General features: G+C 42.7%; 2 protein-coding genes across 6 annotated transcripts in view; one reads left to right on the top strand and one right to left on the bottom strand.

Annotated features, from left to right (window-relative positions):
• Positions 1-27,801, bottom strand: part of POLD3 (DNA polymerase delta 3, accessory subunit) — a 182,468-nt gene that overhangs the window by 83,799 nt on the left and 70,868 nt on the right. For 2 of the 5 annotated variants that reach the window (XR_009564915.1, XM_060303684.1), the window contains exons 1-2: positions 18,704-19,252; positions 17,049-17,204 (exon numbers count right to left, since the gene is read on the bottom strand). Coding sequence is in view for 2 of the 5 variants with exons in the window: in XM_060303684.1 (XP_060159667.1) it covers positions 17,049-17,171 (123 nt within the window). In the remaining 3 variants the exon portion in view is untranslated. Of the gene's footprint in view, positions 1-7,290; positions 7,501-11,316; positions 11,382-17,048; positions 17,205-18,703; positions 19,253-27,801 lie in introns of those variants that run through there. The other 3 variants (XM_060303687.1, XM_060303688.1, XM_060303685.1) reach the window with 3 other exon arrangements.
• LIPT2 (lipoyl(octanoyl) transferase 2) lies at positions 18,849-27,213 on the top strand. The gene is made up of 2 exons (XM_030836087.2): positions 18,849-19,298; positions 20,481-27,213. Exons 1-2 carry the CDS (start codon positions 18,851-18,853, stop codon positions 20,708-20,710), a joined length of 678 nt encoding a protein of 225 aa, XP_030691947.1. The 5' UTR covers positions 18,849-18,850; the 3' UTR covers positions 20,711-27,213.

Genomic DNA, 27,801 nt, shown 5'->3' with positions numbered 1-27,801 from the left:
TAAACCATCTCCATGCAGACTTCTTGGGAAGATTGAATTAGATAAAGGAGGAAACGTGTTTAGCATTAATGGTGACTATTAGAACAGCTATTACTGCGTTCCAAGCACCTGCCCAATTAATCCTCACAATAGCCCTGAGAGGTAAAGTTTTATTAGGCTGACTGTTTTACAGATTAGGGACCTAACGCTTGGAGAAGTTAAGGACTTCACCCAAATTGCTCAGGAAACACTGCTAAGGTATCAACCTCCGCAGGAGGGCTGCAGCAGAAGGTACATGTTGGGGACAGCGGAAAATGGTAAAGGAAACGTCAGATGTGCCTAATCCTGGAAGACGCAGTTACATCCAAGAGGCCCTGTACACCTTTTCTTGGAACTACATGATAATACGTTGTGGTTCATCTTTTTGGAGGTCATTTTGGCCTTAGGTGGCAGTAGGAAAGACTCCCATTAGACTCAAATAAAATTCTTAAGGATGAGAATGTTCACTAAGCAGCTAACAGAATGTTTTTCAAACTCAAGTAATGGATGGGCCCCTGTTTAAAACTCTCACAGACTCACCCCAAAGTTGACTTAAATTATTTTAATACCACTTACATATTTATAAACGTAGTGCTCAGTATATATATTCCTTATGCTTACAGCTCTTCTACAACTCTAAACCAAGACACACGGAAAATAAAACTATAAAACCTACAAAATTCAAATAAACACTTTAATTTAATGTGACAGAAGGTGTTGTTTTGATGAAATTAGACTGCTATTTGAATCCTGACCGTGACACACACAGTTCTTTTGAGTCTGGCACCCATCGCACTGTGTACTACAGCAGCTCCCATCATGCTTCCCTGGTCAAACTCCTGGAAAATCTTCATTTTGACAGCGCACCAAGACCCCATTTGACTTCCATTATGCACAGGAACATCATTTACACCACCTCCCTATTTTCCTGATCAGGCTACAATTAACATAGCACTATTGGGCACTAGAGCGATCACAAACACAAAGTAAATGCCAAAGTGGCAAGGCAGGTGGTGGTCTTTCAACCAGTTCAGAACACGTTTGTTTTAACTTGTCTGGATTATCACCAAAATGAAATATAACATTTAGAAGATCTCAGAGACACATTTCAGGCTCCTAAAAATACATCTGTTGGCTTCAAGGGGTCTACAGACTCAGGTCTGAGAAACTCTGGTCTAATCATTTCCAAAACTCTGGGATGTCTTTTCCTGAAGAGCTATAACGGAGAACATTGGTCTCCCGGGATTGGAATGACTGGGTCACACACGTGTGCGTATACTAGTCTGCTGTTTCCCCCTTTATCTGCCTGGTGACCTTCTACTTCTCCCTTGAGCAGATTCTTCCTCTGGAAGCCCTTCCTGGCTTCTGCAAGCTGAGCGAGTCTGGCCCACTCTGCACTCCTACCATACCCTCCACACTCAGTCCCCAGGCTCATAGCCCCTGGTGGTATAATCATTTATTTACCCTTTTGCTTTGTCCCACATCATCTCTTCTCTTAGACTGCAAGCTCGGTCTGATCCATTTCTGGTCTTTACTTCCCTACCAGGGGCCAGGAACAAGGTATTTGCTCAGGTAGGAATATGAATGGATGAATGAATGAGTGGATGAATGAATGAATGAGTGGATGAATGAATGAGCTAGGCGAACTCTCTTCTAGCTCTGGGATATTCAGCTCCACCATTCAGCTCAGCACTTTTTCCTCTCTCCAACTCCCATCATTGTTCTCTTCAAGGGCTTGAAAAAAGTATATCCTAGACCCATAGAATATTAGCGATAGATGTGCCCTACAACTGAAGTGCAGAGAGGGGAAATGATTTGCCCCAGGGTACCCAGCTAGGATATGAAAGCATCAGACCAGAGGCCATGTGCTCTGATTCCTATTTCAGTGTTTCTCCCAGGACATTATTTATTTATCGTTTATTCATTGATTTATTTTTGGTTTGGGCTGCCAAGGGGGAAAACCATGTTACCTTGTGACCTCATCTCCCAGTGGCAGTGTTTTGGGAACAAACTGGATTCTCACGGTTCTCCCAATGGTGGCAGGGTGCCCATGTCAGGCAAGGTATTTTTTCATAATGAAAAAGAAACAAACATAGCGTCAGACCTCATTTGTAATTTCCCCATAGCAGCTGGAATCTAGAAATATCTTTGTTTCCCTTCTCAGCTTATTATGCTGCCCTTGTCCTTGGTAAAGTGGAGCAAGAAGGTGGATTTGGAGGCTTAAAAAAAAATCTGTACTCTTTTGTTTACGTATGTATTTACTTCCAGAAGCATTTATTTTTGCCACATAGGCCAATATGGACATCCTGCAATTCCCGCCCACCTTTCCTCCTTAATTTAGATATCTTACTTTTCTCCCATGGCCAAAAACACTAGTGTCATCCCTGACCTCCGGATACCCTCTTCCTTCCAGGCAGGGAGGCATCCCACCTCCTCATGCCTGGCCTTCCCAGTGGGCCATCCTGGCTTTGACCTCACAACCACCAGATCCTTGTTCAACGTTTAATCACTTCCTCCCTCCCTCCCGTCATGCACTCCCTCATCCTGCCTCTTGGCCATGGCCCTGGAACCCAGGTGAAAAGAAATCCAGAAGGAAGGAAGAAAGAAGCTCAGACACACAGTTCACCCACTGGGTACCTGGAACCATGCTTTTTGTGTGTGTCTGGCTTCTTTCACTCGGGATATTATTTATTTATTTATTTTTACTGTGGTAAAGTATATATAACATAAAATGTATCATTTTAGCCATTTTTAAAAGTAACCAGATCAGTGGCATTATTGCATTTACTTTGATGGCACAACCATTGCCACTGTCATCATCCCAAACTGAACCTCTGTACCCATTAATAATAATTACCACTCCCCCTTCCTGCAGCCCCTGGTAACCGCAGAACACTTTTATAGACGCTATTTCATTCAATCCTCACATCCACCTTATGAGGTAGGTATTGTTATCTCCATTCTTAACACCTGAGAAACCTGAGGCTCAGCGAGATTAAGTAACTTCCCCAAGGTCGCTCAGCGCGTGAGAGTCCAGGCTGAGAGCTGAGAGTCAATTCCATCTGACCAGGCTCTTCCATTCTTTTCATTTGTGGGCTCTTTCTCGGGCTGAGAGAGAGTGAGGAGTGATGTGGAAGGCGTGGTCTTTGCCTGGAAGGAGCCTATTCTTTCGAGGAGAGCAAGTTAATTTGCCTAAATGTGTGGCGCAACATGCACAGAGGTTGTGCAGGGAAGGTGGGGCTGTGGTGAACACAGTTGGGACTCTGTATTACCATCCACTCCTTCAGTATTCACTGGAAGATTCCTCCGTATCAGGGTCTCTGCTGGGCCCAGAGAGCCACCAGACCCCATCCTGACCTGGAGGAGCTGACATCCTAGGACAGAAGGCAGGGATCTAAACGGAAGTGCACAAGGCGGGGTACTCTCCTCTACGTGGAGGGCTATGGAGGGCAGACAAGGAAGCAGGAGGCTTTGGGAGGAGGAGACGTGTGAGCTAAGCCCTGAAGGATGAGGAGGAGAATGACCAGTAGAGAAGACAAGGTAGGACATTCCAGGCAGGGGTCCAGGAATAGCATGTCCTAGATCACAGAGTGATCAGGGAGGAGCAAGATGGCAGGGGTCCTGGCAGGGAGACGGCAGGAGATGGAGCTGGAAAGATAGGTGAGAGCTGGGTGATAACCCTAAGGGAGTTTGGACTCGATTCTGTTGGCAGTGGGGAGCCAACAATTTCCATCTCCAGCCCAGACCTCTCTTCTCATCCTTTGTTCATTTACATAATATCGTGTTGACATTTCCACGTGGATATCTTATAGTCATCTCTAACTTTGCATTTCCCAAGATGAACTCTGATTTACATGCTTCCTTGCCCAATCCCACCAGCGGTGATATTAAAAATATTTAGGGCACAGTCCCCAGGGCTCGGTGTCAGCATCCTAAAGGCCCATAGCTGTGCCAGGTATTAACTCTTTAGATGCTGCAGAGTGGGAGGATCTGAGGGTCCCAGGGGAAAGTCCAGCCAGCTGGGATAGCGAAGGGGCTCAGAGCAGCAGCGGTTTTCCCAATGGATCTGGCCAGTACCAGCTGCATACCAGCCCTGCCCCCAACAAAGCTAACCCTCCTGTGCTTTCCGCATCTCAGTAACGGTACCACCACCTGCTCAGGTACTCTTGCTGGAAACCAAGGCATTATCCTTGGGGTCCAGGCCAAAAATACAATGGGGCTCATATACTATAAGTCTAAATATTTAAAAGTTATACATCACATTGAATCAATTACTTATTAAGAGATAAGGTCTTCTTAACTTTATCAAGGTATTTTTTACATATAATAAAATGCACACATTTTAAGGGCATGGTTTGAGGAGCTTTGACAAATATATTGTATAACCCCAACCCCAATCACTCATGGTTATAGAATATATCCATTATCCTAGAAAGTTGCCTTATGCCTATTTGCAGTCAATTTCCCCTCCCCTCCACTCCAGGCAACCACTCATCTAATTTCTATCATCATCATAAGCTTATTCCAGGACTTCATAGAAATGGAATTATCAGTATACTGTTCTGTTTTAGGACTCTCTTGCTCAAAAGCTATGGATATTTTTATGATTGAAAGTTGGCAGAGACTTCCCTGGTAGCACAGTGGTTAAGAATTCACCTGCCAATGCAGGGGACACGGGTTTGAGCCCTGGTCCGGGAAGAGCCCACATGCCACGGAGCAACTAAGCCCGTGCCCCAAAACTACTGAGCCTGCGCTCTAGAGCCCGTGAGCCACAACTACCGAGCCTGCGTGCCTAGAGCCCATGCTCCGCAACAAGAGAAGCCACCGCGATGAGAAGCTCGCGCACCACGACGAAGAGTAGCCCCCACTTGCCGCAACTAGAGAAAGCCCGCATGCAGCAACGAAGACCCAACACAGCCAAAAAATTAATTAATTTTAAAAAGTAATTAACTTAAAAATAAAAGAAAGTTGGCAAAATATCGAAGATGACTGAATTTAATGGTGTCCTATTGATGGACAATAATATATGAGTAAAAGGAAATACGGCTCATAAATGATTACATATTTCATAAAAATTTTCTTGCTTTCACTTAGCACAATCACTAATTATGCATTATCATCAATATTTTCAAATAATTTTGTTTAATTGACAGTAAGGTCCAAAATTAAATAAACTTTATTGAATCCTATGTTTTAATTTTTTTTAACTTATTAATTTCCATTTAGAAAAACTTTTCAGTAGCAACTGGAATTATCAACAAAATTCCTGAAGCAATATTTTAGATTAAAAACGTATATTGTGAATTTTATAAATTATGGTCAAATTTTATGGGAACACACAATAAATTACATATTTCAAAATAATTATATTTTTATATTAAAATAAATTTATAAAAATCATTAAGACAGATAATAAATTATAAGAGAGAATTTTCCAAAACATTTTAATTTCATCATATAAATCACTACCAGTTATATTGTGATTTTCATCACTCCTTAAAGCAATATCTAAGTCTACAAAGAATCAGTATCATGCTATGAGCAGACCTACTTAAAAACAAATGTAAGAGTGCTATGAATTGTTTAATATTATTAGCTGCCACCTGCAACTGTTGCAAATACCAAGCGAATCTTCAGGTCCTCCTAGACCATGAATTGGAGCTCAAAGAGAAGCAAGAAAATGGACCCTGCTCCTCTGGGAAATGACGCCTCATGATGCACTCATGCTATCTGAGAGAAAAGATTCCACAGGACCAGTTCATTTGTTTGTCTCTTCTCTCACCAAAGAGCTATGCCACTCACATGCCCCCTGTACTCCAGAGCAAAGTGTCCAGCTCTGATGTGGGCAGCAGCAGCACAAGACACAGAACTTCAGACACGTGGAATGGAAATGGTTTGCATCCATGACTGAGTGGGATGGTTGTTACATAGGTGGATACATTTGTCTCCTTAAACTATGCACTTGGTGGGAAAAGTGTTTCCCTGGGGCCTGAATGGGGTTAGGCATGAGAGGGAATGTTTAATGTACAAGACTCGCAGGGCCAGTGCAGTTCCTGAGCGTCAAGGCAACCATGTACTCTAATTTATTAAACTCGTGTGTGTGGTGGGGGAGGGGTGTATATAAGGCCTCTAAAGCACAGGGCCCAGGTCCATGGGTGGAACTGCCCTCGATCCCGCCTTTTTCCTCATCGCCCACCCTCGCCACCGCTTCCAATCCATTGGCTGGTCCCAGTGTATCTTAAATCTCTCTCCTCTCCATCTCCACTGCCCAGTCCAGCCCAGGTTGCCATCATTTCTCACTTGGACAATCTCTTCTTAACAGGCTTCTCTGCTGCTACTCTTGTCTTCCCCCTGTCTGCTCTCCACATAGCAACCAGCATGATCTTAAAACATAAATAACAACAAGTTGCTATCTTGCTTAAAATTATTCAACTGGGGACTTCCCTGGTGGCGCAGTGCTTAAGAATCTGCCTGCCAATGCAGGGGACGTGGGTTCGAGCCCTGGTCCGGGAAGATCCCACATGCCGTGGAGCAACTAAGCCCACCCGTGCACCACAACTACTGAGCCTGCGCTCTACAGCCCTTGAGCCACAACTACTCAGCCCACGTGCCACAGCTACCGAAGCCCACGTGCCTAGAGCCCCTGCTCTGCAACAAGAGAACTCACCGCAATGAGAAGCCCGCGTACTGCAACGAAGAGTAGCCCCCGCTAGCAGCAACTAGAGAAAACCTGCGCACAGCAACAAAGACCCAACACAGCAATAAATAAGTTTATTTTTAAAAATCACCTTTAAAAAACAAAACAAAAACCATTCAACTGCATTCTCTTTGCTCTTAAGATAAAGATCAATAACCTTAGTGACCTTTAAGGCTCTTGGAGCGCTGGCCCCTGTGCAGATCTCGACCTCAGGCCATTCTCCGGATTTATTCTTTTTTTTTTTTTTTTGGCCGGTACGCGGGCCTCTCACTGTTGTGGCCTCTCCCGTTGCGGAGCACAGGCTCCAGACGCGCAGGCTCAGCGGCCATGGCTCACGGGCCTAGCTGCTCTGCGGCATGTGGGATCTTCCCGGACCAGGGCACGAACCCGTGTCCTCGGCATCGGCAGGCGGACTCTCAACCACTGCGCCACCAGGGAAATCCCCGGATTTATTCTTGATCAGCACATCCTATTTAGCGATTTGAGTAATTGCCCACAGGTTTCTTGTCTCCCTCACCCACCCCCACCCCCCGAAAGCAGGCAGGGACTATCTGTTCTGTTCTTGGCATTCTTACCTTGTACAGTGAAAGCACTTAGTAAGTATCGTTGGCCAAATAGATGAATGGATGTTTTTAAACTGAAGGGTGGCACAGATGGGTCTGGGTTTTTGAAAGGTCTCTGGCTGCAGTGTGGAAGGTGAAATAGGTGGAAACAGGCTAGAGCGAAGCAGCTGCCATCTATGCATGGGCTTAAGATCTCACTGGACCAACTTCCACTGTTGAGAGCTAGTGATTTAAAAAAAAAAAAAAAGTGACTTAAAGGCTGAGACAGCGAGGGAGAAACCAAGAAGCAGAGGCTTTCTGCTTTATGTAATGGTGATCTGTATAAGATTTTTGGAAAGTTTCCATTACTAAAAATGGATTTCAGAGCCCCTAGTGTAAAAAGGAAAGCACACAGGCTGGTAGTCAGAAGCCCTGAGTTCCAGTCATGTTTCTTTCCCTAAATGGCCTTCAGTAAGTCCCTGACTCCATCCAGGCAGCGTTAGTGGTGCCCTCTTTTGTGTAGCTCCTGTCATGCTGTACTGCCATTGTCTATGGACATATTTGTCACTACTGTGCCAATTCATTTTCATATCACTGGCCCCCATTGCGGGGTGGGGTAGGACAGTAACTATTCATTGAGTGGATGGAGAGATGGGTGAATGGGTGGATGGATGGATGGATGGATGAATGATAAGTGGATAGGTGGATGGACTGAACCACATACTAAGCCCGTATGTTGGAGAAAGACTGGGGCTCAGTAAGCAGATGGATACTCAGCGGATCCGCATACCCTTCTAATACCCAGCTTCTCAGTTTACTGCTTTTATTTATTTATTCAATAGACATTTTTACTGAGTACCTACGATGTGCCAAACTGAGATTTTTGCTATGGGGTGTTTAAAGAGGAATAAGACAGAGCGCTGGTTAAGGACAAGGATTCTGGACCCTGACTACCCAGATTTGAATCCTGTCTCTGCCACTTACTAGCAGCCTAATGGTAAACAAGTTACTCACTCTGTGCCTCTAGTTTTCATCTGTGAACTGAGGGAAAAATAGTACCTACTTCATGGTTGTTAAGATATTAAGTGCATTGAAGATTTTAAAGCTTTCAGAGTGCCTGACACATGGTAAGTACAACATAAGTATTAGCTTTACTCTGTATTCTCAGGTCACAGGTCAAGTGGGGGGGGATGATGAACCCAACACACAGTAACCTGGGTAGACTATGTACTAGAAGAGGCATAATTTGTTGAGGGAAGGGGTAGGGAGGCATTGTGGAGGAGGCAGTCTTGGAGCTGAACCTTGTGGGTTGAGTTGAGATTTGATGCAGCATGCTATGGGATGCACACTTTGTAAGGTGATGGTAGCCAACTACCAGTCCTCCTGTCCAGAAAATTTGGGGTTACTAGGCACCTGAAGGCCACGGTGACCCAGTGTTTCCTTTTATGGTTGAGACCCCTGGTAAAAGGTCCCAGTTCAAGGACACACAGCTAGTTATTTATTTAACAAATCATTCATTCATTCTACAAATATTTACTAAGAACTTACTTTGTGCCAGGCTCTAGGCTAGGTGGGATCCAGGGATCCCACCTCATACATATTTACTTATAGACTGTAGGTACCCTGGGACAGGGCCTTAAGCAATCCAACCTCTGTTCTTCCCTCAGAGCCTGGAGCTATCTAAATGTTATGTTTATTTTTAAACAACAGCACTGCCATTGATGACTCATAGGGACTTTTGTAATCTGCTCTGAAGCCCAGTCTGTCCAGCTATTTTGTCTCCTTCCTAATTTCTTGGCCCTGAGCCTCATTTTGGTTGTTATTCCCTGTCCCCACTCCAGTTCTCACTTCCTCCTTCCCCACCTCTGTGGACTATTTCCCTACATAAGGATTAGTTGTGGACTAATCAACTACATAAGGGTTAGTTGATATTTAATGTTTAAGTGTCTGTATTCCGTTAGCCCCACAGACTGCATACGGAATCTGGGCACACACCCTTTGAGGGGCTACCTTCTTGTCTAGGAGGGGGGCTGGAGCTGAGAGAGATCACACCCCCTCTGGGTTCCCTCTTTTGGTTGGTGGACTCATCATCCTCAGAGACCTTGTAGCTACTGGGCCCCACAGGCTCAGCACCTGGTACTGACAAGATTTTCAAGGGCCTGGAGAAAAGTTTCAGACTACCTCCTCCCTTTTTTTTTTTTTTTTACAGAATCCAGAATACCAAAAGAAAACGATAAAATCAAAATCAATAAATATTTAGACAAACGTCTACCAATGTAAATTTATATCAGCTTCATTGGCTGTTCAATTTAATTGTGATAGTGACTGCCACATATGCCCTCCCTCCTTTATTAATAGATCACCTGAATTTTAACCAGGCACAACATCACCCAGCAAGATATACTTCCCAGCACCTCTTGAAGCCAGATGTGGTCATGTGACTAAATTCTGGACATGAGAAGTAGTGAGTACACTTGATACCTGCTACTTCTGGTTGTACAGTGGATGGGGGCTCTTCATCTTTCCCCTGACTCACTGGCCAGAGTTATTGCATTGGACAACTCCAGGGGGCACATTTGCATTGTAGTCTATGAGAATGGTGCTCCCTGCCATTGTGCAATGCAGCAGCCCTGCCCCTGGCTGAGATGCAGACCTTCAGGCAAGAGCTGGAGTTGGTATTCATAAACATTTGATTACATTTAAAAATAATTTGTAGGGAATTCCCTGGCGGTCCAGTGGTTAGGACTCTGCGCTTTCACTCCCGAGGGCGTGGGTTGGATCCCTGGTCAGGGAACTAAGATCCTGCAAGCCGCGTGGCACGGCCAAAAATAAAAAACAAACAACAAAACAAAACAAAATTTCTAAGTTTGATTTTCTCACTTTGCAAACATTCCATGTATGGGCTGTAATTGACAAGAAATCAAATCTTGTCATAATTTAAGTAGACATAGCAAATGATTTCAAAGTAAAATTTTAACAAATCCTTTAAAATATTTTCAGCAAAGAAACAATATTTTATATGGGATATAGAAACATTTTAATATAGGATAGGACCTAAAAAATATACGTATGGAAGACCAATGAAGTTCTTAGAAAGGCCTTAATCATTTTCAATCCCCCAAGCTAGAAATTTCAGAATCATTTTTGATATTTTCCTAGTAATTTATTCATTCAGGAAATAGTGAGCATTTACTTTCAGACAATATATATAGTGGAGGAGTATCAAGACTGTGGTCAGACATACCTAGGTTTGAGTCCTGGTTTTGCTACTTACTAGGTGTGTGACTTTGAGCAACCTCTGTAGGTCTCTACTTATCTGTAAAATGGGGGCAATAATAATGCCCATCTCTTAAGTAATAAAGAATTTGACTGGCCTCTGTCCCTGATTACTGGGAAGGTGAATTTCAACCCTTGGAATTTCCAAAGTAATAGGAGTATCTTTGTTATCATGAGCTCTTTGGATCATAAATCTGAGTTTCTGCTAAGAGATGGGATGACTCAGGATGGAGGCTGGTCATCATAAAGACCAACCATGTGGTTAGAGGGTTGGGACTCTGAGCCAACCTGATTTCTAGGGACAAGGGGAAGAACTGGAGATTGAGTTCAAGCATGTGACCAATGCTTCAATCAATCATGCCTTTGAAATGAAATTCCAATAAAAACTCTGGACACCATAGCCCAGTAGAGCTTCCTAGATGATGAACACATCAGTGTTCCTGGAGGGTGACATATCCTGATTCCATGAGGAGAGGTCATGAAAGCTCTACATACAGAACTCTCACAGACCCCACCCTGTGTGTCTCTTCATTTAACTGAAACTGATTTGTATCCTTTATAATAAAACTGTAATCATAAGTATAATGCTTTTCTGAGTTCTGTGAGTTGTTCTAGCAAATCATTGAACCCAAGGGGGTCATGGGAACCCCAGAATTTGTAGCCATTTGGTCAGAAATGCTGGTGGCTGGGGAACCCTCGAAAGTGCAACTGACATCTGAAGTGAGGACAGTCTTGTTGGGAAGTATGCTCTTTTTTTTTTTAATTAATTATTTAGTTAGTTACTTTTGGCTGCTTTGGGTCTTTGTTGCTGTGCGTGGGCTTTCTCTAGTTGTGGAGAGCAGAGGCTACTCTTCGTTGCAGTGCACGGGCTTCTCATTGCGGTGGCTTCTCTTGCTGTGAAGCACAGGCTCTACGCAAGCAGGCTTCAGTAGTTGTGGCACGCAGGCTCTAGAGCACAGGCTCAGTAGTTGTGGTGCATGGGCTTAGTTGCTCCTCAGTATGTGGGATCTTCCCAGACCAGGGCTCAAACCTGTGTCCCCTGTATTGGCAGGTGGATTCTTAACCACTGTGCCATCAGAGAAGTCCCGGGAAGTATGCTCTTGAACCTATGGAGTCTGCTGCTAACTCTGGGTGGTTAGCATTGGAATTAAACTGTATTTCAGTATATCAGCTGCTAGTGTCAGAATATTGCCTCATAGGGTTGTACAGGATCAAATAAGAAAATATATGCAAGGCACTTAGCAATAATAATGATGATTACCCCTTATGGCTGGAAGGATTAAATAAGATAAACTGCATGAAGCACTTAGCATAGTCATAGTACTTGAGACTCCTGTGAGCCGCACACTACACTACTCATGGAAGATAGTTTGTCCATTTTAATTGCTGAGCAGTATTCCATTGTATGACTATATCACAGCATATCAGTTCTCTTACTGATCGGCACCTGGGCTGTTTCCAATTTGGAAGTATTGTAAATAAAGTTGCAGTGGACTTTGTTGTACAAATCTTTTTGTGGTATAAATGTTTCCACTTATCATGGATAAATTCTTTGGATTAAAACTGGGTCATAGGATAGGTGTATATTTAATTTCATGAAAAATGCCAGACCTTTGTCAAAAGTGTTTATGCCATTTTACACTACAACCAGCATTATGTGAGAGTTCTGGTTGCTCTGCAACCTTGCCAACACTTGATGTGTTCAGTCTTCTTAATTTTTAGCCATTCTTGTGATTGTGTAATGACATTTCATTGTGGTTTTAATTTACATTTCCATATGATTAATGATATTAAGCACAGGAAGATGGGAAAAAGAAAACAGAAATAATAAACAGAGAGAACAAACAAAAACAAATAAAGGTTCAGGCTTAAGCCTTAATATGTCAATAATTACCTTAACCTAAATGGTCTAAATACACTAATTAAAAGACAGAGGGGCTTCCCTGGTGGCGCAGTGGTTGGGAGTCTGCCTGCCAATGCAGGGGACACGGGTTCTTGCCCCAGTCCGGGAGGATCCCACATGCCGTGGAGCGGCTGGGCCCGTGAGCCATGGCTGCTGAGCCTGCGTGTCCGGAGCCTGTGCTCCACAATGGGAGAGGCCACAACAGTGAGAGGCCCACATACCGCAAAAAAAAAAAAAAAAAAAAGACAGAGATTGGCTTAGTGGAAAAAAACATAACCCAACTATATGATGTGTATAATAAACTCACTTTAAATGTAACAATAAAGGCAGACTGAAAGTAAAAGGATGGAAAAAGATAAATCATGCAAAATTAATCAAAGGAAAGCAGGAGTGGCTAAAATGATATCAGATAAAGTAAACTTCAGAGCAAAAAAAGTTATCAGAGACAATAAAATTATAAAATTACAAAGGGTCAATTCACCAAGAACACATAGCAAACATAAATGGATATGCACCAAGCAACAGAGCTGAAAAATATGTGAAGCAAAAACTGATAGAACTTAAGGGCAAAATAGGTAAGTCCACAATTATAGTTGGGAGACTTCAGTACTCATCTCTGAACAATTGGTAGAACAACTAGAGAGAAAATCAGCAAGGATATAGAACTCACCAGCACCATTGACCAACAGATTCTAATTAACATTTATAAAACACTGCACTCACCAACCACTGAATACACATTCTTTTAAAGTGCCCACAGAATATATACCAAGATAGACCACATGCTGGGCCATTAAAATTTTTTTTAAAGAATTGGAATCATACAGGGACTTCCCTAGTGGCACAGTGGATAAGACTCCACGCTCCCAATGCAGGGGGCCCACTTCGATCCCTGGTCAGGGAACCAGATCCCACATGCATGCCACAACTAAAAGTTTCCATGCCACAACTGAGGATCTGGCAAGCCACAACTAAGGAGTCCTGGAGCTGCAACTAAGGAGGCTGCCTGCCACAACTAAGACCTGCTGCAACCAAATAAATAAAAAAATATTGAAAAGAAAAGAATTGGAATCATACAGAGTGTGTTCGCTGTGCACAATGGAATAAAACTAGAAATCAGTAACAGAAGGATAACAGGAATACAACATACTTCAAAGTAATCCATGGGTCAAAGAGGAAATCTCAAGGGAAATTTTAAAAAATACATTGAACTGAATGAAAGTGAACATAGAACATACCAAACTTTGTTGGATACAGCTAAAGTCACACTGAGAGGGAAAAATTTATCACTAAATTTAGCACTAAATCCATATACTAGAAAAGAGGAAAAATCTCAAATCAATTATTTAAGCTCCCATTGAGAAAACACAGGAAAAAAAGAACCAAATATATCCAAAGCAAGCAGAAGGAAGTAAATAATAAAGATAAAAACAGAAATAAATGAAACTGAAAACATAAAAATAATAGAAACAATAAAACAAAGGACTGATTCTTTGGAAAAAGTAATAAAATTAACAACCTTCTAGCAAGACTGACCAATGAGAGAGAAGATACAAATTATCAACATCAGGAATGACAAAAAGGACCTTACTATAGACCATGTAAACATAAAAAGGAAAATAAGTGAATACCACAAACAACTCTACACACATAAATTTGACAACTTAGATAAAATGGACTAATTCCTTGAAAAACACAAATTACTACAACTCACCCAATATGAAATAGATAATTTGAATATCTCTATATCATGAAGAGATTTGAATTTGTAATTTTAAAACTCCCCAAAAGAAATCTCCAGGCTCAGATGGTTTCACAGAGAATTGTACCAAATGTTTAAAGGAAATGAAGACAATCTACACAACATCTTCCAGAAAATAAAAGAGGACAGATACTTCCCAATTTATTTTATGAAGCTAGTATTACCCTAAAAACCAAAGAAGGACCAAAAAAAAAAAAGAAAAAAACTATAGACCAATATCTCTCATAAACTTAGTTGTAAAAATTCTCAACAAAATACTAGCAAACCAAATACAACAATGTAAAAAAAGAATTACAGCACAACCAAATAGGATTTATTCCAGCTATGCAAGGTTAGTCATCATTCAAGAGTCAGTCCAAAAAATCAATCAATGCAATCTACCACATTAACAGGCCAAAGAAGAAAAATAACAAGATCATAGCAATCATTGCAAAAAAAGCTTTTGACAAGATTCAACATCCTTCATAATAAAAACTCTCAGGAAAACAGGAATAGAGGAAAACTCCCTCAACTTGATAAAGATCATCTACAAAAAACCTACAATTAACTGTATACTTAACAGTGAAAGACTGAATGCTTTCCCCCTAAGATTAGAAAAAGGCAAGGATGTCTGCTCTTACTACTCTTATTCAACGTAGTACTGGAAGTTATATTCAGTGCAAAAAAGGCAAAACAAGGGAATTAAATGCATACCCATCAAAAAGGAAGAAAATAGAATTGTCCCTATTTGCAGATGACAAGATCGTCTAAGGAATCTACAAAAAACTCTTAGGACTAATAAGTGAATTCAGCAAGGATTGCAGGATGCAAGATAAACATATGAAAAATCACTTGCATTTCTTTATATTTGCAATGAACATATGGACACAGAAATTAAAAGTACAATACCATTTAGAATCACTCAAAAAAGGGAAATACTTAGGCAGAAATCTAACAAAACACATATAGATTTGTATGCTGAAAACTACAAAATGCTGATGAAGGAATTTAAAGAAGATCTAAATAAATGGTGAGATGTACCATGTTCATGGACTGGAAGGCCCAATGTAGCAAATATGTCAATTTTCCCCAAATTGATATATAAGTTTAATGCAATTTTTATAAAAAATCTCATCAAGATTTTTTTAGATATAGACCAGATTATTCTAAAATGTATATGAAAAGGCAAATAATGAAACCATTTTGCAATAACTAAAACAATTTTGGAAAGAGAAAGAATAAAGTAGGAAGAATCAGATTGATTTTAAGCCTTATTATATAGTTACAGCAATCAAGAATATGCGGTATTGGTGGAGGGAAAGGCACACAAATCAATGGAAGAGAACCTTGAAATTGGCCCACAAAAGTATGCCCAACTGATTTTTGACAAAGCTGTAAAAGCAATTAAATTAGGAAACATAGCCTTTTGAACAAATAGTGCTGAAGCAATGGGACATCCATCTATAGGCAACACACACACACACACAACCTGCAAAAAAACAAAACAAAAAAAAAACTCCAAAGTTTCAAAACTTAGGGAAAAAGAGGAGAAAATCTTCAGTACTTAGGGCTAGGCAAACACTTCTTAGACCAGTAAGATCCATAAAAGGAAAAGTGGATAAATTTGACTTTATCACAACTATAAACTTTTGCTCTGCAAAAGACCCTGTTAAGAGGATGAAAGTACAGGCCATAGAGTGAGAGAAACTATTTACAAACCATATATCTGATAAAGGACTAGTATTTAGAATATACAAAGAACTATCAAAACACAACAGTAAAAAAATGACAATCAGGGGGCTTCCCTGGTGGCGCAATGGTTGAGAGTCCGCCTGCCGATGCAGGGGACACGGGTTCGTGCCCCTGTCCGGGAAGATCCCACATGCCACGGAGCAGCTAGGCACGTGAGCCATGGCCGCTGAGCCTGCGCGTCCGGAGCTTGTGCTCCGCAACCTAAGAGGCCCACGTACCGCAAAAAAAAAAAAAAAAAGAATGACAATCAGTTAGAAAATGGGCACAAAGCATGAACAGATATTTCATTGAAGAGGATATACAGATGGAAAACAAGCATATAAGATGTTCGACACCATTAGCCTTCAGGGAAATACAAATTAAAATCACAATGAAATACAACTATACACCTATCAGAATGTCTAAAATAAGAAATAGTGGTAATGCAAATGTTGGCAAGGATGCAGAGAAACTACATCATTCATATATATATTGCTGGTGGGAATGTAAAATGGTACAGCTACTCCGGAGAGCAGTTTGGCAGTTTCTTGAAAAACTAAACATGCAGCTACCATGTGATCCAGTAATTACACTCTTGGGCACTTATTCCAGAGAAATGAAAACTCATGTTCACATTAAAAACTTTTACATGAATATTTGTAGCAGCTTTATTCAGAATATCTGAAAACTGGAAATAACCTAGCTATTCTTCAATGGATGAGTGGTTAAACAAGCTATGGTACATCCATATCATGGAATACTACTCATCAATAAAAAGAAATGAATATTGATACATGCAACAACCCAGATGAGTCTCTAGAAAATTATGCTGAGTGGAAAAAAAAAGCCAGTTCCCAAAGTTTACATACTGTATGATGCTATTTATATAACACAGATAATTGTTTGCTGGGAGTTAAGTAGTGGTGTAGATATAAGAGAGCAACAGGAGAGATCCTTATGGTGATCGAAATGTTCTGTATCTTGACTGTATCGATTTCCATATCCCAACTGTGACATTGGCAAGACATTATCTTTGAGGGAATCTGGGTAAAGGGTACACAGGATCTCTCTGTATTATTCTTTACAATTGCATATGAATCTACCATTTTCTCAAAATAAAAAATTTAATTAAAATATTACCTGTGTGGGGCTTCCCTGGTGGCGCAGTGGTTGAGAGTCCGCCTGCCGATGCAGGCGACACGGGTTCGTGCCCCAGTCCGGGAAGATACCACATGCCGCGGAGCGGCTGGGCCCGTGAGCCATGGCCGCTGAGCCTGCGCGTCCGGAGCCTGTCCTCTGCAACGGGAGAGGCCACAACAGTGAGAGGCCCGCGTACCGCAAACAAAAATAATAATAAAATAAAATATTACCTGTGTGGTTTCTCTGTCATCTAAATCCTGATTGATGCAATACATTTCATCAGATTGGAGAATTTCTCTTCTCTTCCTAGTTTGATGAGAATTTTAGAGTAGGTGTTGATTTTTACCAACTGCTTCTTATGCATTTATTGAAAATAATCTCATGGTTTTTCTCCTTTTCGGTGAAAATTATATTGTTTGATTTTAGAATGTTAAGACAATTTTGCATTCCTGGGATAAACAATACTTTATTGCTGGATAAATTTGCTAATATTGGCTTAGGATTTTATGTCTACATTTATGAAATGTCTTTCAGGTACCTATGGGAGTGATCAATGTTATTAGTTTCTAAAATTAAAATTAAAAAGCTAAAATTAAAAAAGACCTGAGCAAAAGTAATAAAATATTAAAATTTGATAAGCCTGGATGGTGGGTAAATGGTAATTTGTTACATTATTCTCTATACTTCTCTGCTTTCTTCTTTTCAATTAAACAATCCTTGGTTGCAGCTTAGAAGACACATTCAGAGGATAGATTGAGGACATAAAAACTGGGTTCTGTTTGCTATTAGGAATACAGGGGTAGGATAGTCGTGTGTAACCTCTTCACATAGCAATGGGTCAAACACATAGTTGGTACTCAGTAAAAGTTTATTAAATGAACTTAGATTTGTTTAAATCACACTCCAATACAACCTAATGGATGCTGTGATCCAGATCCATCCTCAGGATCTAGTCAGTCATTCCCCCAGCTTCTGGGAGTAGGTTGCTCATGGCTCAATTTCTCTCTGGGAATTGCCCTCCTCCAAAGGAAGCAGCCTTGCCAAAAGTTACAGGACCTGTCCACATACAGCCTCCATCACTGGTCAATGCAAGGACATAAATTTTCTGGCCCCCTTCTTTAATTTGGAATAATTCTGAAAGGTCATCCCAGGCTCAGAGCATTCTTTGGGATTGGCTGAGGCTTCTGCTTAGATAGTTTCACAATTCAACCTCTCCTTCTGCCTAATCCTGCTTCCATCACTCCCTTACAGGCTTGGCCTTGAAAGTACCTTCACCCCATCCCCACCCCAATAAACCTCCTGCTTCCATCACTCCCTTACAGGCTTGGCCTTGAAAGTACCTTCACCCCATCCCCACCCCAATAAACCTCCTGCATGTTAATCTCCCTCTTCCTCGGGGAACTCCACTCAGGACACGTATTACCCTATTTTACTGTTCTTTTCATAGCAGTTATCAGTATTTGAAATAACCTTATTTCTTTAACGCTTTAATACTTGCTTATTGCCTGCTGTAAGAATGTGAGCTTCCCAGGACAGACCTTTTTCTTTTTCCATACAATGTACACTACTGTATCAAGCACCTAGGGCAGGGCCTGCAGAACACAAGCAGGCCCTAAATACTGGTTGTTGGAATGAACGAATGAAAAGAGACACACCTTGCCCTAGGTATCGTAGTCTCTCAACAGCCAGCAACAAGCACTTGAGGGCGGAGACTCCGGACAAGTCCCCGAGTCCCCGCCCTTCCCAGCACGCCCCCAGGCCCAGGCAGGAGGCGGGGCCCCGCAGACGTCGCGGCCCGCGCAATGCAGCAACCGGCGGTACGGCTGCTGCGGCTGAGTCAGGTGCCGTATGCCGAGCTGCTGGCGCTGCAGGAGCGCTGGCTGCGGCGGCTGCAGGCCGAGCCAGGGACCGAGGCGGGCGCGCTCCTGCTCTGCGAGCCCGCGGGGCCCGTGTACACCGCCGGACTGCGCGGCGGCCTGACGTCCGAGGAGGCGACGCGGCTGCGGGCCTTGGGTGCCGATGTGCGCGCCATTGGCCGCGGCGGCCTAGCCACCTTCCACGGCCCGGGCCAGCTGCTCTGCCACCCCGTACTCGACCTGCGACCCCTTGGCCTGCGCCTCCGCGCCCACGTGGCGGCGCTGGAGGCGTGCGCCGTGCGCCTGTGCGAGCTCCAGGGCCTACCAGGTGCCCGCGCGCGGCCCCCACCCTACACCGGCGTCTGGCTGGGCGAGCGCAAGATCTGCGCAATCGGTGAGCGCCTCGGGGCGGAGCCTGGCGGGGCCGGACCAATGGTGGTGAGGGCAGAGCCCCGGCTGGGAGGAGGTGTGTCTGGCGCGGGCTTTGAATCAGAACTAGTCCTGGATGTAATGTATCTTTCTTCCTCTGAATGATTTTTTTCCCTTTTTTAAAAAAAATTGTGGTAAAATACACATAATATAAAATGTACCATCTTAACCATTTTAAAGTGTACAGTTCAGTAGTGTTAAGTGTTTCCAATTGTTATGCAACCAATCTCCAGAACTCTTCATCTCTCAAAATTCAAACTCCACTTTTTTTTTTTTTTTTTGTGGTACGCGGGCCTCTCACCGCTGTGGCCCCTCCCGTTGCAGAGCACAGGCTCCGGACGCGCAGGCTTAGCGGCCATGGCTCACGGGCCCAGCCGCTCTGCGGCATATGGGATTTTCCCAGACCGGGGCACGAACCCGTGTCTCCTGCATCGGCAGGCGGACTCTCAACCACTGCGCCACCAGGGAAGCCCTAAACTCCACGTTTAAACAACTGCCCATTTCACCTTCCCCCTAGCCCCTGACAACCTCCATTCTACTTTTATCTGTATGAATTTGACTTCTCTAGGTAACTCATTTAAATGGAATCATACAGTAATTGTCTTTTTGTGACTGGATTATTTCACTTAGCATAATGTCCTCAAGGTTAATCTATGTTGTAGTGTTTGTCAGGATTTTCTTCCTTTTTAAGGCTTAATAAATATCTCATTACATGTAAAAACAAATAAACAAAGTTTTTAACCCTCTTCACTGAAATATTCAGAACCAGAAGGGCCCTCAGAGGCCAACTCGTTCAACACTCATTTTTACCAATGGAGACACACGGGAAGTGAATTGCTAGGGTACTTCACAGTATCAGGACAATAAGGGTGAAATCGTTTTTTCAAACTTTTTTTTAAGCAACGGAGGAATCTCTTTGTTAAAGGATATTTTCTGTAATCTCCATAATAAGTGCAGCTACTGTGGAGCGACACACCTCTCCTCCCATTTTGTCCCCCTCTCCTGATCTGTGCACAGCCCCTTGGGTGCTCTAGAAATGAAGTTGGAAAGTCAGTGGTCTAGTCCAGTTTCCTCATCACACTGAGGGGGATCATGAAGCCTGGGGAGGGAGGGTACCTATTCTAAGACCCATTGGTTTGTCTTGCAGGAGTCCGCTGTGGAAGGCACATTACATCTCACGGCCTGGCGCTGAACTGTTCTACGGACCTCACGTGGTTTGAGCACATTGTGCCCTGTGGGCTGGTTGGGACAGGTGTCACTTCCCTGAGTAAGGAGCTCCAGAGGCATGTCACTGTGGATGAAGTAATACCACATTTCCTTGAGGCCTTTAAAGAGACCTACAAGTGCACATTGATCTCAGAGGACAGCCCCAGCTGAAGGGCATTTATATTATCACAGCCTGGAGGTCCTGCCTTGGAAAGCACCACACCTGACTTGGAGTCACTGAAACCCAGATTCTAGATCCAGCCCTGTCATTCACACACCATGAGACTATGGGCAAATCATGAGCTCTGAGCCATTGGTTCCATATGTATCCTGGTTTATTTATATCTTCCCCACCTACCTCAGATATAGATGTGAAAATATTATGAAAAGCATGCTGTATAAATTTAAGGCATTAGCACTACCATTGACACCATTTTCTCAGCTTAGAAAAACTCAGATATCATAGAGTGTCATTTCTCAAATATTTATTATTTCCTCAATACTGTATTCAACTGGGGAAGCCTGGGCTCCAGTTCCTTTGATTTTTGTAAGAAACATTTCTCTGGATCATCCAGGTGAAGGTGATGTGATGTGGTGCTTTTTCATTCTCAGGAGACCTGAGTGCTTTCTGCAATAAAAGGGAAAGGGAGGGGCTTCCCTGGTGGCGCAGTGGTTGAGAGTCCGCCTGCCGATGCAGGGGACACGGGTTCGTGCCCTGGTCCGGGAAGATCCCACATGCTGCGGAGTGGCTGGGCCTGTGAGCCATGGCCGCTGAGCTTGCGCGTCCGGAGCCTGTGCTCCGCAACGGGAGAGGCCACAACAGTAAGAGGCCCGCGTACCACAAAAAAATAAATAAATAAAAAAAATAAAGGGGAAGGGAAAGGCCTCTTTAAAGAATAAAATGGGATTCTGTGTTCCTGGGTTGGATTCCTCAAGCCTGATAGCTATTTTTAGTTAGGTAACCTAAGCTAGGCCAGAGGCTAGGGGGAAGAGAAGAATAATTTCTCACACTGTACAAATGCCAAAGATAGAAGTAAGTTTTTCTTATACGAGATCTCTGTTTGTAAGGTTCTATAGTAATTATCTATTGCTGTGTAACAAATCACCCCAAAACTTAATGACTTAAAAGAATAAACATTTATTATCTCGTATATTGTGGGTCAGGAATTCGGGAGAAGCTTAGTTGGGTGGTTCTGGTCAGGGTGTCTCAGGTGCAATCAAGATGTCAGCTGGGGCAGCTCTCATCTGAAGGTTTGACTGGGGCTGGAGAATCAGCTTCCAAGATGATTCACTCACATGCTTGGTTGGTACTAGTTGTTAAAAGGAGGCCTTAATTCCTCACCTTAGTTCCTCATCATTCCACAGGGCTGCTTGAATGTTCTCATGACCTGGCAACTGGCTTCCCCCAGAGCAAGTGATGCCAGAAAGAGACAAGGTGGAAGCCACAATGTCTTTTATGACCGAGCATTGGAAGTCACACAGTCATTTCTGCAGTCTCTTAATATGTGAGCCCTATTCAGTATGGAAGAGACTGCACGAGGGTGATAGGAGGTGAGGATCATTAAGGGTCATCTTGGAGACTGACTACCACAGGCAGTTAGAATAGAAAGAACCTTGAATGAGAAGTCAGGCAACTCTAGTTCCAGTCCTGGCTCTGTGGGACAGTAACCAACAACATTCAAGATGGCGGTTGCTTCCTGAGGGACTGCAATGAGCAGAGCTCCCTGCTGCTGATGGACATGTGGTGGAGTTCCGCCACCAAAATGTGAGGGTTGTTCATTACCACAGCATAACTAGCTTATGCTGACGGATAAAATAGTTTATATTAATTAGGACTCTTGTATTTGCAAGTGTAGAAACCCAACTCAAACTAACTTAAGCAAAAACAAACAATCAAACAAACCTCACAATGGGAGGGTTATTGGAAAAGGTACTGAGAGGGTCTCATAAAATCCAAGGGTGGGGCTGCAGCTGGGCTCCAGAACAGAACCAGAGCATGTAGCCCTTTAGGAACCCACATGGTCTTTTCTCTCCTGTTCTCTGCCGTGAGTCTTGGTGTGTTTGCTTCATTCTATCTTACTTCAGTCCAGCTTTCTTTGTTTCCCAGGCCATGTAGTGGAAGATGGCTACTGCTGCTGTTATCCATGAATGTTGCAGTAGAGTCAAGGAAAATCCCCAGGTTTCTGGCTTGAGCAAGTGGGTGGATGCTAGAGGTATTGCTGGGATAGAGAACTCTGGATAATGACCAAGTTTGGAGAGAATAATAATGAGTTCAGTTTTAGGTAAATCAGGTTTGAGATACTTGTGGAAGATGTAGGTGGAGAAGGCCAGTTGGGTGTTTGAATCTGGAGCATGGCTGTGATGAGCGATGGTTTCGGTCTGGGAGTCCAAAGAGAAGGGGAGGGCAGAGGACTGATAAATGTGAGGCACGGGCCAAGGAGGAGCAGGCCAAGGAGACTGAGAAGCAGTCTAGGCAGAGACATAGTGTGGGACCCAGAATGAGACAACACGACGATCTCATTCACTCTTCTGGCAGCACAGCAAGATAGGTAGGCTTATTTTATGGATGAAAAAACTGAGGCCTGGGAGGCTAAGTGAGTTATTTGAGGTCATGCACTTAGTTAGGGGCAGAGTCAGTCCCTGGCTCCTAATCTGGGCTCTTTTCCACTCTTCCACAGCTGCCTCTGAAGGGTGAGCAGGGCAGGTATCCTGGAGGAGACAGGCCTCCAAGAACAGGTGGGTCGACAGAGCTGAGGAGGACGCAGGGCAGAAGGCCAGATTTAGGCTGAGGCCGGACATGTGGAATTGGCTCAGGCCACTGCTGTGGGTTCCTGACTCTCCTTCCTTTCTGGACAGAGCCCACCTACGCTTTCCCACTGGGGCCCTTCCTCAAGGAAGGAAGCTGAGTGTACGAAAGAGGATAGTTAACACCCTGGCTTTTCCACCTCCAGAAAGCCTCTTCTTGTTTATGAGAAGTCTTTTCCTCATAAATAAACAAATTGTCCAAGGTCTGGTGAATGAGTGCTAAGTGTGAGGACGTGACCAACTGCAGTGACTGGCCCAGCATCTTGTTCCTTTGGCAGGAAACCAAACAGAACCTGCTCTGACAGTGTGACCAGGTGCACCTCGCTTCATGAAAAAAGCCTCTGACTGAAAACCTTCATGGAAATCAGATATTTGCAATCAAAATCTAATTTTTTCACTAAATTGTAATTTACCTTACCTATTATCATACCATATTATAATAACTATAAAGTTTTAACAAACAACAACACTTGCACTCCCACCTAAAAAAACATTCTTTTCATTTGTGTGTTTCCAGCACTTGATTATGAGCAGACATCTTTTATTATTCTATTCTATTCTGTTTTATAATTCTATTATGAATTATTATGTGGATAAAATTATGTATACTATTTTAAACCATAGTATTACAGAGATTTTCCCACATTGCTAGATAGTCTTTATATTTTTAACATTTAATCTTGTTTTTATTTCTTTTAAAACTTAGATCTTTTAAAAAAATATAGGCAATGCATATACATGGAATAAAATTTAAAAGGTACAAAATGCTACCATTGTAATGTAAGTCTTATTCCTATCCCTTTCCCCTGTAAACCCAGTCCCTTTCCTGGAGGCCTAAATGATGGTAAATGTCTTATTTATATTCTTCATAGATATTTTATATATACATATAAGCATACATGCTTATATGTGTACAGTCTTTTTCATATAGCAGCATACTATACACACATCCCTTCACTTTGTAAGATTGTTTCAGGTCAGTATATAAAGAACATCCTCATTTTTAAAAACGGCCGTGGAGTCATCCTCATTTTTCGAAACAGCTGTGGAGTATTCCGTTCAGTGGATTTACCATGACTTATTTAGCTAGCCCCCTATTGAGGATGTTTAGGTTATTACTAATCTTTTTCTTTTACAAATAAGGCTGCAATGAAGATCCCTGTATAAATGTGCATGTGTGTCTGTGTGTGTGTCTGCATATTGTATCACACACGGTGAGCACAGAGTTTGCGTTTCTAGAAGTGATTTTCTGAGTCAAAGGACATGTGCATTTTTATTTTAATAGATACTATCATATTGCCTTTCATAAAACATACCGATTTATATTCCCATTGGCAATGTACAATGCCTGAATTTTAAATGTTCTAGCATCTTAGATTTTTCTTCATCTTTAAAGCTTTTTATTATAAAATCTTTCAAACATACAACAAACCCCATGAACCCCATGTACGCATAACGCAGGTAAAACAATCAACTCATGGCCATTCTTAGTTTATCTAAACCAGTGCCTATTTCCTGCCTCCTCCCTGGATTGTTGTGAAGCAAATCACAGGTACCATATTATTTCATGCATAAGTATTTCAGTATGTATTCCCAAAAGATAAGGACTCTTTAAAAAAAACATAACCACAGTGTGTCATAACACATATAAAAAATACTTATTCAATATCAACAAATATTCAGTTAATATTCAGATTTCTTTCTTTCTCCCTCTTCCCCTGCTCCCTCCCTCCCTCTGTCCTTCCTTCCTTCCTGTAGTTGGTTTGTTCAAACCAGGATTCAAACAAGGTCTACACGCTGAATTTGGCTCATATGTCTCATAAATGTCTCTTTTCACCTACGGTTCCCCCGCCATCTCTTTTATCTTTTTCTCCTGCGTTTCCTGAAGGTTAAAAAGTAGATCCTGACAATTGGCATGATTCAGGTATGATTTTTTTTAGCACATCTGCTTTGTAGGTGATGGTGTGTTCTTACATCAAGTAGCATGTAGTATCTGTTTTGGGGGGTTTTTTTCCTCTTTTTTTTTGTGATGACTGTGCCCTAGATTCATTATTTTATTAGGGGTTTGCAAGATGTGATACTCCGATTCTATCATTCCTTCTTCACTTACCAGCTGGAATATGTCTATAGACCTGGCAGGCTGAGTGCAAAAGAACTCAACGTGTCCGGTAGCATTAGTGTTATTAGCATTTTATTAGATTTTTAGTTTTGTTCATTTTCATTAAAATTTGTATTGAATAAATACTATGTAAAAGATTTGCTTTTACAGTTGCATTGGAGTTTAAACTGAGTTTAAATTTGAACATATTTAGGTTATCAGCACTGAGTACCTCAATGATTTTTTTCCTTTAAAAGGGGTTCCTAAATCATTCAAGTTCATGAGACACTGGTATAAGGCTATAGTGTTACATTTTTTCAATTTACCTAAGCTTTTCTAAGCCAGAGACTGTTTCTTTGTTTTGTTTGTTTGTATCCTAGCATGTGAAAGGAAACAGTGGTTCAATGACTGTTATTATGAGGAATTCCCTGTAGCTTTGGTCCTTTTGTTGACAGACATCAGTATCCAGTCTGTGAAGTGGTCATCCCAGCCCTGCTCACACAGCTCCAGACGTGGAGCATTCTTCATAATTCTGATTGTTAGAAAGTTGTTCCTCATCCCAAACTGAAACCTGCCCTCAACAGTGTCATAATTCTGCCCTCCTGTAAGTCCTCCTCTGAGAGGTCTTCCCTGGCCACACTGTGCATCCCCCTCGGGTGGCAGTGGACCCTATAATGTAGTTACTTATTTCCATGTCTGACCCCGTCCAGACTGTGAGCTCCCCAGGCAGGGACTATAGCTGTATCACCCATGGCCCTCTCAGGACCAGCCCAGGGCCTCACACAGAGGTGCCCAGAAATGGCCTGTTGAGTCAGCAAATGAATTCTATCCTAGGAGCGGGCTCTTCTTCAAGTTAAACTTTCCTGATTCTTCTGTTCTTCATAAAATATGGCTTCCAGATTCTGCCCCCACTGCCCTCATCTCAACAGGTTCCAATTGGCTAACATGGCCTTAACCTGTGTTGCCTGAAGATAACATGCCTGGTGCGGTCCGGCCAGTGTTGGGGAAGCTAGTAAAATAAGACTTGTTCAGGCTTCAGAGGCAACAATAGACCTTTGACTAAAAAAGACCCTGGGGCTTCCCTGGTGACACAGTGGTTGAGAATCTGACTGCTAATACAGGGGACACGGGTTCGAGCCCTGGTCTGGGAGGATCCCACATGCCGCGGAGCAACTAGGTCCGTGAGCCACAATTACTGAGCCTGCGCATCTGGAGCCTGTGCTCCGCAACAAAAGAGGCCGCGATAGTGAGAGGCCTTCGCACCGCGATGAAGAGTGGTCCCAGCTTGCCACAACTAGAGAAAGCCCTCGCACAGAGATGAAGACCCAACACAGCCAAAATAAATTACTAAACTCCTAAAAAAAAAAAAAAAAAAGACCCTGAAAGAGCTACATGCTGAACTGCTAGACTACATGCAGGTCAGCAGAAACGGTGCTAGCAAGTCTTGGGAATCTGGCCAGTTCCCGGGGATCGGCGAACATTCTGAGACTTACAACTAAAGTATCAAAGCATTTGCAATAACAGCCAGAGCTGCATATCTTCACACAAGCTGATGATCCTCAGTTTGCAGCTTGGCGTTAAAAGCAGGACTCCTTTAGGCGCACTCTGCAGTCTCACCCGTGGGGTGAACACACCACCTGGGACCTTCCCAATTGGGACTCCAGGTTGCTGTGCAAGGGACTTCCCAGCTGCTGCTTGGATCTGGAAGTAGGTGTCGGCCCAATTCGGTGATGTATGCTCTGTTATATACTCTGTTAATATTCTTACTCCTTTTCCTCTAATGATTGTATATTGAAATTTATATACTCTGTTAATATTCTTATTCCTTTCCTTTTAATGGTTGTATATTGAAATTAAGTTAAATCACCTTCTATTGAAGATTAAAGATTTGATTGAAGATTTGATTGTTTATTTGTGTGAGACGAGTGGTTATTTTGCCAGCGAATCCAACAAACCTTAAAACCAAAAGCAGACTTTTGGCAAAACAGCCCGTGCAAGGTGTGTCAGCCTGTGCTGGGCCCTGGGGACACAGAGATGGGTCAGACTTGGTCCCTGTCTTCAGGGAGCTCACAGCTTGGTGGAGGAGACACACCAGTAAAAACTGTTGCATTAAACTGTTATAAGTACCATGAGAGAAGTCTGTACAGGTACTATGGGAACACAGAAGTGACAAATCTTAAAAGGGAAGAGGGGCAGAAAAGGCTCAAGTGACTTCTAAGTTGTAAGAAAGAGAAAACCTGGCTCAAACGCAATGAAAAGCAGTATCTTAGATCTCGTAACTAAGAAGTCTGGGGATAGACTTTAGGCACAGATTGATCCAGGAGCGGGCAGCATCTAAGGGTGAGTTAGCCACCCCCAG

This window comes from Globicephala melas, chromosome 8 (assembly GCF_963455315.2).
Source record: "Globicephala melas chromosome 8, mGloMel1.2, whole genome shotgun sequence".
Taxonomy (NCBI): Eukaryota; Metazoa; Chordata; class Mammalia; order Artiodactyla; family Delphinidae; genus Globicephala; species Globicephala melas.
Note: the sequence above shows the minus strand (reverse complement) of the source record. Positions and strands in the feature narration are given on the sequence as shown.